The 14,919-nt window shown below is 32.0% G+C and overlaps 1 protein-coding gene across 1 annotated transcript in view; it reads right to left on the bottom strand.

Moving 5' to 3' along the window:
* Positions 1 to 14,919, bottom strand: part of LOC143042341 (uncharacterized) — a 69,023-nt gene that overhangs the window by 28,878 nt on the left and 25,226 nt on the right. Inside the window, exons 16-19 of the mRNA XM_076214620.1 lie at positions 14,055 to 14,140; positions 12,611 to 12,777; positions 11,299 to 11,524; positions 9,250 to 9,321 (exon numbers count right to left, since the gene is read on the bottom strand). Of these exons, the coding sequence (XP_076070735.1) occupies positions 9,250 to 9,321; positions 11,299 to 11,524; positions 12,611 to 12,777; positions 14,055 to 14,140 (551 nt within the window). The remainder of the gene's footprint in view (positions 1 to 9,249; positions 9,322 to 11,298; positions 11,525 to 12,610; positions 12,778 to 14,054; positions 14,141 to 14,919) is intronic.

Raw genomic sequence — 14,919 nt, 5'->3', positions numbered from 1 at the left:
CATTGTAAAAAATGCTTCAAAAATTTAAAAAAAATCACAGGTGGCTCAAATGTAAAAAGAAATGTTAAAATGAATTGCTTTTGGCAAGAGACGCACACTCATTTCATGATTGTATCTACTAATCAATACACATAAGTTATGGACTAGTACTGCACCCGTATAGACTAGCATTGGGGGTCGCAGGTCATAGTCCAGGTACTAGCAACAGTGATTTTTTTTATTGTTTTTTTTGGGGGGTGGGGGTATGTGAAATACTGCTTTCCTGTGTTATGTCTCGTAAACTTAGGTTCTTAGTTTGTTAGGACAACAGTTATGCGCTGGGGAAAAAAACTGCAGTTGCTATTTTCATTAACTAAGATAAAGATATGGGTGCCCTGACCACTCTTACAATTTTCTGTAAAGTTTTCAGTAAAAAAAGAATGTTGACAAATATCATATTCTATGAGAATTCAAAGACGATTTAAGTAGAGCAAATAAAAATTAACCAATCGTTCCGAGAAGGGTAAAGAGTACTCTAAGGGTTGCAAGCGCAACATGAGTTTAAAGGCTGTCAATCCTTCTAAGATTGCTACTAGATACACTCTTAGCAGATGAGATTAATCTTTAGCACTAAGATTGTGCCAAAACTAATTTATGACAGACTGAGTGCTTCGTTTTTATCAACCAAGTTTCATTAAGCATTTACACAAAAAATTAAGTGTGAACGTTTTCAACACAAAGACAAAAGTACAGAAATGAAAAATGCTACCCAGGACGTCAGAGTAGAGAGGAGACATGCAACAACGCCAGCGGATGAATACAATGAACGAAATGGTCCACAAAAGTAAAAAATAACCTAAGACTAGAACTATGTTATATGAAAGTCATAAAATGAACTACCTAAATATAAATCTTGTTCATTGTAAATAATAATAATCAAACTTAATACGTACGTAACTTTTTTGTAAATCGTGACTTTTTTGTCATGTGATTTCCTGTCCTTTTAATTTTTGTCCCTTATTCGTAAAATGCACTAGTAAACTGAACTCTGTGATTCGTAAAATAACGAATAGATATCAATTTCATTTGTAATAATAAGTATACCTAGTTGACAATGTTTCCAACTATACAAAAGACTTTATGAGAAAAAATAATATTTTTCAAATCTATTTGTTCCTATGAATTACGGCGCTTCTTTCTTTTAACAGTCATAGGATAAAAGAGGGTCTGGAAAAGGAGGGAGGTGGATGTTCTTCAATTCTTAATATTATTAAGTACGCCATTTTTTCTCTATTCTATATAAATTTTGCCCATTATTCTCTATTTTTTATATTGTAGAAGCCCACTATTCTCTATTCTTAAATTTTTGGCCTATCCTTTTCTTTTCTATTCTTTATTTTTTTAGCACATTATTCTCTATTCTGTAAACTCCATCCACACCCTCATATATAGAAGATACCATTCTAGTTATCTACGTCTTTTTTTATTTCACTAAATTATTAGGTCTTTCCACTTTTCTGTGGAAAGACCTATTGTTTTTCTTCTGATTATATTTTTTTTTTCTTACGCCTAATTTTGTTCTTGCGATAAACATTTGTTTCGCAATATGTCGCTTAGATATTTGGTATATGATATCGAACAGTTTATGCGCTGTTGAAATTTACCCTGCGTAAACGAATACTTTTCTTTGTAGGAGTTATCTCCCCAAACACTGTTTTGCTTGTTAGCGGAACTCCTTCGCAACCGTAAAATATTATGACAAATTTATTTTACCAAATTGCTCGTTATATCCTTCGCATGATTTGTCCTATTTTGACCGAAGTGATATGAACGCTCCATATGAGAGTTATTTCCCCTTTTGTATTTGAAATTTTAAAATGTATTTTAAACTGGAAAACCATAAGTGATAGAGACCTAGGGTCTTTTGATTTGAGATCCTTGGTCCAAAAAAATGAAAATTAGGTCAAGGTCAAAGGTCAAGGTCATATTCTAAATTTTGATTTTGGCTTATTTTCACTCATTTTCATAAACCTTATAAGATATCGACAAATTATTTTTACAAAATTGTTAGTTGCGACATGTCGTAACTTAATAACTTTGGTTGAAAGGGTGCGTAGACAACAAATGGGAGTTTTAGCCCCTATCATATCTAAAATTATGCGTAAAGTGATATAACTTATTAACCATTCATATTAGAGACCTAGGGTCTTTTGATTTGAGATGCTCAGTTAGTGACCTTGAAATTGAGGTCAAGGTCATAGGTTAATTTGACGTTCTAGATTATGACCTTTGCTTAAAATTCATATCTAACCATCAGAAAGCCATAGGAACTGACATTTTAGACTGATTTTTAATATTTTAATATCAAAATAGATATTTACTGGTGGAAAGACCTTCAATTGTTCTCTGAACAATTGGTTTTTAATTATGATTGTATCTCTTAATGTTAATTTTTTTTTATTTCTTTTTTAAAAGTAGTGTCTTTTTCTAACCTAGATTTGTATACATGTTTAATTTTGCTCCAGATTTTTTTTCATTTTCAATGCAGTTTAATTCGTGTTCCCCTCTTTTTTTCTTCATAATCCAAAACTGTGTACTTATATTTCAAGATAACACGACACCGAATGGCATATCTCCCGATTTCTAAAATTTTTGGCACACTTGTACTTTGAATCGAGTTACATCGGAATATGTAATAAAAAAAAATGGAGGTCACCACTTCTGTTTTTTTCGTAAATTTGATTAGAAAACCGTCAATTTTGACGACAATTTACACAGGGAAAATGCTTTGTTTTAACTTTTCTTTTTTTTTTTAAATTTTTCAATAGATGGCTTTGTTCTTATATATGGAGAAAACTAAAAACTAACATAATATCCCGGATTATGCCTCTAAGGTGCATGCTTTTTGTATTAGTTGTTATTAGCTTTCAACTAGCTGTCAGTAACTGCGAGTACTCTGTACTTAAAGTCTTTTGGTTGTTGGGATGTATAAGTACCCTTCCACGTCCACTCTCTTTTTGTAAGATGTATTCTATTTGCATCCATCTGATGAGTTAAGCCTTTTTTAACTGATTTCTACAGTTTATTCTCATGTTGTACTGTTACACCACTGTCCCAAGTTAAACTGGTCCGTCATTCCATCTTAAGCTTCGCACCGTTAGTGTAACGATAAGGGAACACAACAGAGGTCCAGTTTATGTCCCAGGTTAGGGGAAAGGAGGGTTGGCGCCTTTAAACGAGTTTAACCTGACCACATTCTGTATGTTCCTGTCCCGAGTCAAGTAGTCTGTAATTTAGTTTGTTGCTTTGTAACATATTTGTTTTTCGTTCATTATTTTGTACATAAATTAGGTTTTCTCGTTTGAATTGTTTTACATATGTCATTTCGGGGCCTTTTATAGCTGACTATGCGGTATGACTTTGCTCATTGTTGAAGGCAGTACAGTGACCTATATATGTAAATTTCAGTGTCATTTTGTCTCTTGCAGAGTTGTATCATTGGCAATCATACCACATCCTTTTATTTTTTTTTTATATATATAGAATTACATATGTCATCATCCTTGTGTTTTATATACATTGCTTCAAAGTTGACCGATACGCTTAGAATTTGACAGAAAACGTGTGACGTTACAGAATAAAGTAATTTGGTAAACAGTGATATTGAGGTACAATTTGAATTGATTGATTGATGGTTGCTCAACGTCCGGTGGCAACTATTTCATGCATTTACAGGACGATACAGAGCAATTTGAATTGTTGTGTCTGAAAAACACATTTGGTGCAGCAGTCAAGAAAGGTTAAACATTCTGTTATTTGTGGAAATTAAAAAGAAAATCAACATCCTGATACAATACACAATCTTAATATAGCATGCTTTGTACATGTATGATGTAAACGTGTGGGTTGTGTGCGTAGTTAGTCGGACCATGGAAGTGGAAGTATTATATACTTCCATGGTCGGACAAACCTTGGAAACTGTATGCAAAATTTCACTCAAATACACCAAGTTCAACATTCTGTCGTTCGTGAAAAATTATTAAAGAAAAAAATGATCCCGAGAATATATATGCACCCTCAATATAGGTAAAAAAAATATATCGGCGTAATATATTTAAAAATGCCAAATTTAGCAACATGTCATAAAAAAACAAAAAAACCATTGACAAGATGAGAATCCTTAGTGTATGTACTAACACCAGGTACATCATTTAAAAGTTTAAGCTTAAAAACTGTACATAATCCTACGAAATCAGCCGTATAATCCTATACTAGTATACCAAGTGCGGGACTGTCGAAAGGACACTGATAAAACAATATGATCCCAGTATTTAGCCAAGGGCACACAATTTATATTAGCATATATAATGATGTTCTATTTTATAAATTATTATAAATCATTTGGTGACAAAATATCTTTTTGTATAAGCAGTTCATAGTGGATGGTAATTGGGAGATATCAAATATAGCAAACTAACATGTACGTCATTTTGACTTTGATGGAAAGTTGTTTAATTGGCAATCATATCACATCTCCTTATGTCATAATGGTTTGAGTTTTTTCAAGACTAACAAATACGTACTAAGAGAATAAACTATGTTGCTGTTATAGCTTAAATCTTACTATTGTTGTGAACATGTGATGTTATAATTTGATAGATTAAATACTTGCTATACTAAATATACTTATTTCGAGGCCTTTTATAGCTGACTATGCGGCATGGGCTTTGCTCATTGTTGAAGGCCGTACGGTGACCTATAGTTGTTAATTTCTGTGTCATTTTGGTCTTTTGTGGAGAGTTGTCTCATTGGCAATCATACCACATCTTCTTTTTTTATAATTATAAACTTTCATATTCAAGAGAACCCAACAAATCTTTACTAAAACTACCGTAACAGATTAGCAGTAGAAAAATACTTGTCCATTCTGCATTAGTCACGTGTTATCTATATGTCTTTGGTTTTGATTGTCGTTATAATAATTGGCCGGTTGCTGTGTATATCCCACATTTCCATATTTGCAAATAAAGAAATAGCAACCCTTTTAATTTACATAAACACTCGTATACTTGTTAGAATAACTCCTTATAAGACTGTGAATACTCTCGTGCTTTTCCCAACGCCCATGTGACCAATATGCCCCCCACAAAAAGGCACCTTTGCTAATCGCATGTGAGTCGTTTTGTCTCCCCACTTTGTGAAAAGGTGCGTTTTTTACCAGCTGTACCAGGCCTGTATATCATATCTAACTCAAAACACCAAAAACACACCCATCTCCGAAGACCAAAGTGCAAATTAATATGAATCTAAATTCAAAATGATTTTAAGATTTGTCCCTCGCGCGACGCGTGGTGTGGACATTGAAATATCGGGCGTCCGTCCTTTCGTCCGGTCTTGTTAGCTCTCTAACGTGTACAATTCTTGCCAGATTTTTATAAAACTTATATATCAGGTATATATCAGCCTTGTTGCTGACAAGTTTCAAAATCAGTGCCGACTAACTGCTTATTGCATTGAGTAAAAACAAAAAGCGACTCAAAGACAAACACCAGTTTACAAGTATACGACATAAATATGAGGATGTCAGAATGTGACAGTAAACCGAATTTATTTTACATTTATTAATGACTTGCTATTTTTATTACCGGATTTCCAGTCCCGTTATTGATTTATTGTTGTACTGCGGACGAGCAGGCGGACTGATCCAGTTATTTCCGTGCGATGACTTATGAACCTTTCATCCAAAGGTTTTCAAATTTTGATATGTTGTAACTGGTGAGAAAATGGAGGTTAAAAGTTCAATATTGACGATTAACTTTACATCATTCAGCAACAACATTATTTTGATTTGAAATGAAATGCTATTGCTAAGAAATATTTTAAAAATTTTGAGCCTTCGATTAGAACAAATACATGTACTGGGATTTTTTTTATATCATTATACCTATAAATAGGATAAAGTCAAGATTGGGAAACCAAAGGGCACCAAGATATTTTATTAAAATTTTGAATTGATTGAATACTACCATATATATCTTCAGAATAAAACTGATACAGGAGCAGGAAGGTTATTGAAATTGATGTAGTTTTTTTTCCATTAATGTCGGTCATTTTTATTCTTGTTAAAACACGAAATACAGAGATTACCTGATTCAAAAATTAAATTACTTGCTTTGCATCGAATTTATTGTATCTGCTACATGTATGAGAAGCGGGGAAACGAGAATGTTTTTTTTTATATACAAAAGATAATTGTTTAAAAACAGTTTTACTGTATAAAATATTAAAAACATATTTTTAGATACAATGTTACAGTAACTGTCCTTATTTCTCTTTTAATTTTCAAGCATATAAACTTTTAAATTATCTGCGTTTTTCAATAATACAATATTTTATTACAAATTATTAACACGTTTTCACGAATACAATCTGCATGTTTAATGATGTCTTTATCTGGCAACTCTTGGCTTGCGTAATTGGTATAATCTGTTTACAACGTCTGGATTTAATTATACACAATTAGCGTTACATTGTATTTGATCAATTTAGGTAATTAACACATACGGTTTCCCTTTTAAAGTACCCTGTAGTGTTAAAAGATGAACCATTTCACAGTCAGGAAAATCCCTTCATTTACATACAAGTGACACATTTACCACCTATTAAGGGATAGTTACATAATGTAATTCATGCTCTTTCTTCGCAGTATAGCCAGTCGGGGTCGTTAAAAACTCCCATCATCATCATCTCTTTCTTCATTGTATTATTAGACATTTTCAATTGTAAACATAAACATTCTGACAACATTCTGATAAAATACATGTATGTGCATACTCGTGTATTTTCAATTTATAGGATCATGCGAAACACACGCCTTGGCTCAAGTTATATTGAAATAATTATTTTGTATTCTCTTGTTTAAAATGAAAAAAAGATCACAAATAAGCAGAAGCTAAACTAACTTTTTTCCAAGTCCACATCAAGATTGGTAGACTTAAGCTTGGGTTGAGAAAACGTACCGTGTTTATCGATTTGATCTTATTTATTCTAGTTTAGAGTTCATTCTTAATGACATCGTTGTTTTCATATTTTGAAGTACAAAAGGAAAACCTGCTTACAATTTATTACAGTGTTATTATAATAGTGCATTTCTCCCTACACCTGAGATTCATGTAGTATTTGCAACTGGACGTTTACACAAATCAATCCATCTACCCATTTATTATGTGGCTATAAGATTTAAAAAAAATATTTATTTTTTCCGTAAATGCGAAATAATCGACACATCTTACAGCATTTACTAGGGTCTGGATGGGGTCTTTCATATCTGTATTCTATGATAATTTAGATCATATTTCTCTATTTTTTTTATATTTTATGCCCATTGTCATGATTATTTTCTATTCTGTATATATATTAGACCCTTTTTATCTAATTTTTTGGGAGTAAATTATTTTCTTTTTTTCTTCTTTTACGTTTGTTGTGCATGCGAGATATAAACTGCAGTCTCGCAAAGCTATACCTGTGTGAAGACAACTTAACAGTATCAATGTTTCATATACTAACTATGAAGTAAATAAAATGCATTTCTTTACGTACATAAATACATCCGACAAATGTTTTCAAAAATAAGCAAATATTTGTCAGCATTTACTTTGGTTGTAAATGTTTTATAAACCGCGGTCTCTCAAAACTTTGCATACGTCTATAAAGATATGTTGCAAATATTAATATTTATCAAAATAACTATGATAGTGGAAGGTATTAGTAAATAAAATACATGTCTTTACATACATAAACTATATCGACAAATGTTTACAAATATAACACAAACATTTGACAGCATTTACTTTGGCTGTAAATATTTTATAAACCGCGGTCTCTCAAAACTTTGCATACGTCTGTAAAGATATGTTGCAAATATCGATATTTATCAAAATATTTATGATAATGGAAAGTATAAGTAAATAAAATGCACTCCTTTACATACATAAAGGATATCGACAAACGTTTTCAAATATAACACAAACAGTTGATAGCATTTACATTGGTTGTAAATGTTTTATAAACCGCGGTCTCTCAAAACTTTGCATACGTCTGTAAAGATATGTTGCAAATATCGATATTTATCAAAATAACTATAATACTGGAAAGTATTAGTAAATAAAATACATTTCTTTACATGCATGAACGATATCAAAAAACGTTTGCAAATATAACATAAACATTTGACAGCATTTACATTGGTTGTAAATGTTTTATAAACCGCGGTCTCTCAAAACTGCCCACACCTCTGTAAAACATTTATGTAAATTTTAAACTTTGCATACATCTCCTATCCTGGAAAGTGCATGCAAATATAAGGCCTATCTTTACATATCTTTAGAATATGAATAAAGATATGGAAATAAAATAATTATCTTTAGCATATCTTTGAGAACGTCCTAAATAATGCCAAAGGAATAATGCATTTACATATACATTAGTAGGTCCGCAAATATATCTGGCAGAAAAGTAGTTACATTTGTCAAACATTTACATGATTGCCCAAATTGTTGTAAATCTGCCTTTTCGTGTAGTGAAGCTATACTAAAAATATTACAATTTTTGCACGAATGTGGCTTGAAAAATACCATAGTGACTCATACCTTTATCACATTTTTCTGAAAAGCATTGTAAAATCTACATTTTGGCAAAGTATAAGAAAAAGCTATCTGAGGAAATATAAAACCAATAAACTCATCATAGATACCAGGAATAAAATTTAATGCATACGCCAGATGCGCGTTTTGTCTAAAAAAGACTCATCAGTGACGCTTGAATCAAAAATGTTATAAAAGGCCAAATAAAGTACGAAGTTGAAGAGCATTGAGAACCAAAAATTCCAAAAAGTTTTGCCAAATACAGCTAAGGTAATCTATTCCTGAGGTAGAAAAGCCTTAGTTTTTCAAAAATTAAAAAGTTTTGTTAACAGTTAATTTATAATTATGAACATATCAATGATAACTCCAGTCAACACAGAAGTGCTGACTACTTCAAGATATAAAATAAATAAAAAATTATAAAAATGTTTTTGCTTTCTTTTTTTTTGTTTTATATCAGGGTAATTTTTTTTAGCCAAGATGTTAATTTATTGTACAAATATAATTTTTGGTAAAAAATAGACATACAAAGAAAATCTGAAATATTGAAAATTCACATTAAAAGCTGCAGATTCACTTTTGGGGTATTTGACATCTAACAATCTTTCAAGAAAATATAATATTTTACCTAGTTTTCCATACACTAAAAGGTACAATCTTTAAAGGATATCCATGTGCATTCATCCATTCAAACACCCATCTGAAAAATATATTTTCAAATCTGCAGTGAAATTTTATGAAGCATAACACTTTTAAAAGTACTCGTCCAAAATAAATGCATTTTAGATAAGGAAAAGGACTATAAAAATAGCCCAAATTTCTTTTAAACAAGAATGTGTCCTAAGTACATGAATGCCCCACTCGCACTATCATTTTCTATGTTCAGTGGACCGTGAAATTGGGGTAAAATCTCTAATTTGGCATTAAAATTAGAAAGATCATATCATAGGGAACATGTGTACCAAGTTTGAAGTCGATTGGACTTCAACTTCATCAAAAACTACCTCGACCAAAAACTTTAACCTGAAGCGGGACGAACGGACGAACGGACGAACGAACGAAAGGAACGGACGGACGGACGCACAGACCAGAAAACATAATGCCCCTCTACTATCGTAGGTGGGGCATAAAAAATCATTCCTTTTGGAGAATGGTATCAAAGCTTAATAAAAGTTAATATGTCTGTTTTCATATTTCATTTTGAATACAAATATACATAAGCATGTATACATGCATGTCAGATTTAAAAACCCTAAATATACCAAAATTAGGATGTCCAAACTAAATAAAATTATTTTCAACATATGGACTAGTAAATATGTGGAAAAGACTGAACCAAGTTATATTTGCATATTCCTTTTGAACAAGAAATGGACTATTCTTGATTAAATTAATTATTTTAAGATTTATATCCTACTAATGACCATAGATAGGACTATTCTTTGATAAGGCATTCTAATATGGATTCCCCCTTTTTGCAATGAAATATGTTGTACATGAATAAACTATTCCAAACTAGACCTAGTCATTTTCAGCTTAGACTTAGACTATTTCAAGTTGGATTTACAACCCTTAAAACAAGGAATGATCCAAACCAGACCTAGGCCTTTTCAGCTTGGACTAAGACTGTTTCAAGTTAGATTTACAACCCTTAAAACAAGGAATATTCCAAACCAGGTATTGGCCTTTTCAGCTTGGACTAAGACTTTTTCAAGTTAGATTTATAACTCTTAGAACAAGGAATATTATTACTTTTCCAGAATAAAGTTATTTTCTAGATTTATAACTTGCTTGAACAAAGACAGGACTATATTCTGGATGAAACCATTGCAATGTAGATTTCCCTCTATTTGCTATGGAATAATATAAACATGATAAACGTATAAATAATTCCAGGCCTAAATCTTTAACATCAAAAATTGTTTCAAGTTACGTTTATATATAATTATACCCTTTTTCAACATTGCACTGATTTTCAAGGATCATAAAAAAGCTGATAAAGCAATATCAACCAGAACTAAATTTTAATGGTTGTACTTCATTTCAAATCATACATACTTGTACCCTTTCTCAATAATGACTTTCAAGGATAATTAAGGGGGTAGACCTTGGTTCAGGGAGATAACTCTTTAAATCAGTTAAGCGTTTGTAAAAGTCAAGTTCATCAATGTTTTTTAAGCATTTACCTGAAACAGATTAAAAATAATCTATGTAACCTAGAAGCTTAGAATATGTTTTTGAAAATTGTTGACACAAACGTACTGATGATTTTAAGAGTTATTTCCCTTAACCTAGGTCCACCTCCTTAAAGTAAAATCCTTATCAATATGGACTACACTTTTCTAGTTTATATTTTATTTTAAAACTTGTAAGGTCATAATCCTTTTTAGGAAGTAAATGAACAAATAATCTTTGGTTGCTTTCATACTTGCATGGGTAAAGTGCTTCATACAAAATGAAAGAATATGAAGGATTCAAAAGATATAAAGGTCTTTCAGCCAATAAAAGATCAGCATTTTTATGAAATGAACACATACAGTGTCAAATAAAGCGCATGTCCCTCACTAAAGTATAAATTCAAGTATGATAACATTTAAGGCTAGAAAATAGGTATTTTTGAACATTTCTATCTCAAATAGAGAAATTGATCTAAAAACAAATCCTTTGATTTATTTACCTTGAATGTAAAGGTTGGTCATTGATAATGTGGTAGGTCTTCCCTAAAATGGTAGACAGGTTATAAGTACAGCGTACAATGAACTCAGCAGCAAAGTCCACAGGGGTCATCTCCATGTCCCAATCTACATCTGGAGCATATCCATATTTGGCACAGGCCTGAAGAACTAACAAAGTAAAATCCTGAGGATTCCAGAATGCCTGCTTCCTGTCACCTGACATGTTACCTACAGCAGAAGATAAAACATTGAAAATTGATCTTGATATATATATACAACTTTATTTCCTCTATTATAGAGATTTGGTGTACATGAAATATATAAATCAGAAAATTACAAAAAACAAAGAATTAAAGTCACTGTTTAAAGTTAATATGAGAAAAAAAAAAAAAGCACTGTCTATAATATCGATAACGAACACATCTTCTATCGATTGTAGAAATCTCTGCAGATTTTTTCAACGTGACAAACACAAGTCTTAGAGAAAAAAGTTAATTCATCATTTTCTAATTCATATGACGCATTGCAAGAGAGAATTGTTGTTGTGAATTCATGTGCCGAAAGACTGTCCATAAAAACACTGAACTGAATGGGATTAATGTTAATAATGTCTTGCCATAAATCATCTCTTTTGTCTTGTATAAAATCACAGGATACCAGTAAGTGTTCAACGATATTCAAGAAAAACTTTCCACATTTGTCGCAAAGTAAATGTTCATCTTCATAACGTACTATAGAACATAAGTCAATAACATACTTGGCGGAGACACGAAGTTCGGGAAACTGTTTCGCAATTGTCCATGCTTTATGCGGTTTGATTGCAGAATGAATGTCTAAACATGTAAAAGTCATTATCGCATGAAATTCGGTAAGACCACCATGTTTCTTCCCTTGCATTTATATTCTGATTTACAATAACTGACCAAAGTTTTTTTGATGGGAAAGAACCAGTATTTGCAAAATTAACAATATAATCTGTAATTAATGTTATATTTTTCGGCTGCTTTATAGATGTCAGGTATAAAACCAAGTTGTTCTGGAACACATTTATGTTTGAATTCCATAAGTCTGCTTTTCATTATCCGTTTTGGGCAATCAAACGTTTAACTAAATGTTTGTAAATTAGTTTTCACATTTTTTAATCGGGGGCTTCCACCTAATTTGCCTGTACATGGGATTGATTCAATGTACATTACTTTTTTCAGATTCCATAACAACAAAAAAAAATAATTTCCTACCTTAAGGAGAGGGGGTTTTGCTATTTTCAAGAACCATCTAACATAATATTTAATCAATTACAAATCTGGATATTACCTAATCTATAAATAACCACTGGAAGCCCTTTCTGTCCAGCTCGACTGATCAGCTGTTCAGCCACCCATTTAGATTGTGAGTATCCATCATTTAGCTCTGTATGGTTATCCTCAATGTTGTCATCTTCTGAACAATTCTTCATTCCATTTGGGAACACAGCATCAGTACTATAATATAAAATAACGAAACATTCAACAAAAGGTATACATAAAATAATTTGTATTGTAGTCCTGTAATATTATGTTGTCATTCTAATGTTATATTTAACATTGACATTAAAGTGCGAGGTTTGGCATGCCACAAATTAAACCAGGTTCAACCCACCATTTTTTCCTTTAAAAATGTCCTGTACCAAGTCAGGAATATGGCCATTGTTATATTTTATCGGACCACAGATGAATTATCACGTTGTGATTGGTTAAATGCCATCACGTGGTGACCCCCTATGAGACCGTATGGGGTTAGTAAGTTTTATATGGGGTTCATGACGCGTTAATGGCGACGTCATCTATTAATGTTGTTGTGTTTCATTGTTTATTTTTCAACAAAACTCCGCAGAAAAAGTCCAGCGTCCGATGAATTCGTTATACGGTTAACTACTGACCCCTACGGATCCATAGAGGGTGAATAAAATTCATAGGGGACTCAGCCTCAGGCCTCACCCCCTATGGATTTTACTAACCCTCTATGGATCCGTAGGGGGTCAGTAGCGAACCATATAACTTATAATAGTTCGTTTCTGTGTGTGTTACATTTTAACGTTGTGTTTCCGTTGTGTTGTTTGTTTTCTCTTATTTTTTAGTGTGAATTCACATTACTATAAGACGTGTCACGGTACTTCATGTATTTGGTTTTGATGTTATATTTGTTATTCTCATAGGATTTTGTCTAATGCTTAGTCCGTTTCTGTGTGTGTTACATTTTAATGTTGTGTCGTTGTTCTCCTCTTATATTTAATGCGTTTCCCTCAGTTTTAGTTTGTTACCCCGATTTTGTTTTTTGTCCATGGATTTTGAACAGCGGTATACTACTGTTGCCTTTATACATACCAAAGGAATCTGTATTTTTTTGGCAAAGAGAAATTGAATTTTTAGATACTCTCTTCTAGTCTTCATGCCTTTTTGATTAAAAAACCCCACTTTTTTCACATCAGGACAATAAAAGATTTGGAGTTATTTTTCTGGGTAGGTAAGGTTAGGGCAAACACACTTATTCTTTTTTATGGACTTATAACACAAAAAAATTGTATGAAGCCATCATCAACTATAATTTTTTTGACTTCAGATAGAGGTTTGAAAAAAATATGAACACAAAAAGTGCAGTGATACAGGTGATCCCCTCTATCAGGTAAATGAAATCACAGAGACATGCAAAACTGAAGAATTCTTACGGCGAAAGACATAACTTGAAAATGGTCTATTGTCATATTGAAATTTATCTTTACCTTATATAATGTATGGGTTTTATTTTACCAGTACAGGAAAACATTACCACATTTCTTGTTCCTGTCACATTTGGTCCAGTAAAAGCCTGGAAAACAAAGACTTATCTTTATATAAAAGACCAAATCATTTCATATTTAAACTTCTTAAAGGGAAACTTCGCAAAAAAATCAAAAATTGATATTATGTTCATTCTGTATAAAAATGTTCAAATTCATAGATATTAAAGTTTTATTCCGCTAGATAAGCGATCACCATCGATTTTAAATTTAGAGTATCAATTCTCCGAGATCCGACATCTTGTCTTCTTTCCCGATGAATAAAAACGATATGTCTATAAACCACAAAGAAACAAAACTACAGTAACCGATGTAGTCGTAATTGCGTGTCGATATCTTGTCAATCGTACGGTTGTTTAATACGACTAACTAACTTGATACGGAAAATATTCTTACTTTTTTTAAATTACCATGGTCTGTTGTTTTTAAACTGTTGATATTGGAATTAGGTGAAAAGTCAAAGTTGAAATCATAAATAAGTGTTCCGTGAAAATTGTTTTCGAAAATCTAATTTGTTCATAATTCTTTAAAGTAACTTTTTTCAAATATATTTTGATCTTCCCTTATCTGATCACCAGCATGGCTAAAGGTATTACTTCCAAAGGTATTGTGAGGGGTGTGAGTTGACACGTCCAGGTATTCAAGCGATTTCCTGTCGGGCTTGCAAGTTCATGCATCGTTTCACTTCTGCAGGTATTGATCAGTGTACACGGCTGATAACTTATAACTTATAACTTTCCATTTTGAACTATCAGATGTATAATATACAACTCTGTCTTACTTGTCATTACTAAACTCATACGCTTGT

This window comes from Mytilus galloprovincialis, chromosome 8 (assembly GCF_965363235.1).
Source record: "Mytilus galloprovincialis chromosome 8, xbMytGall1.hap1.1, whole genome shotgun sequence".
NCBI lineage: Eukaryota > Metazoa > Mollusca > Bivalvia > Mytilida > Mytilidae > Mytilus > Mytilus galloprovincialis.
The sequence above is the reverse complement of the archived record's forward strand: the minus strand, read 5'-3'. Positions and strand labels throughout refer to the sequence as shown.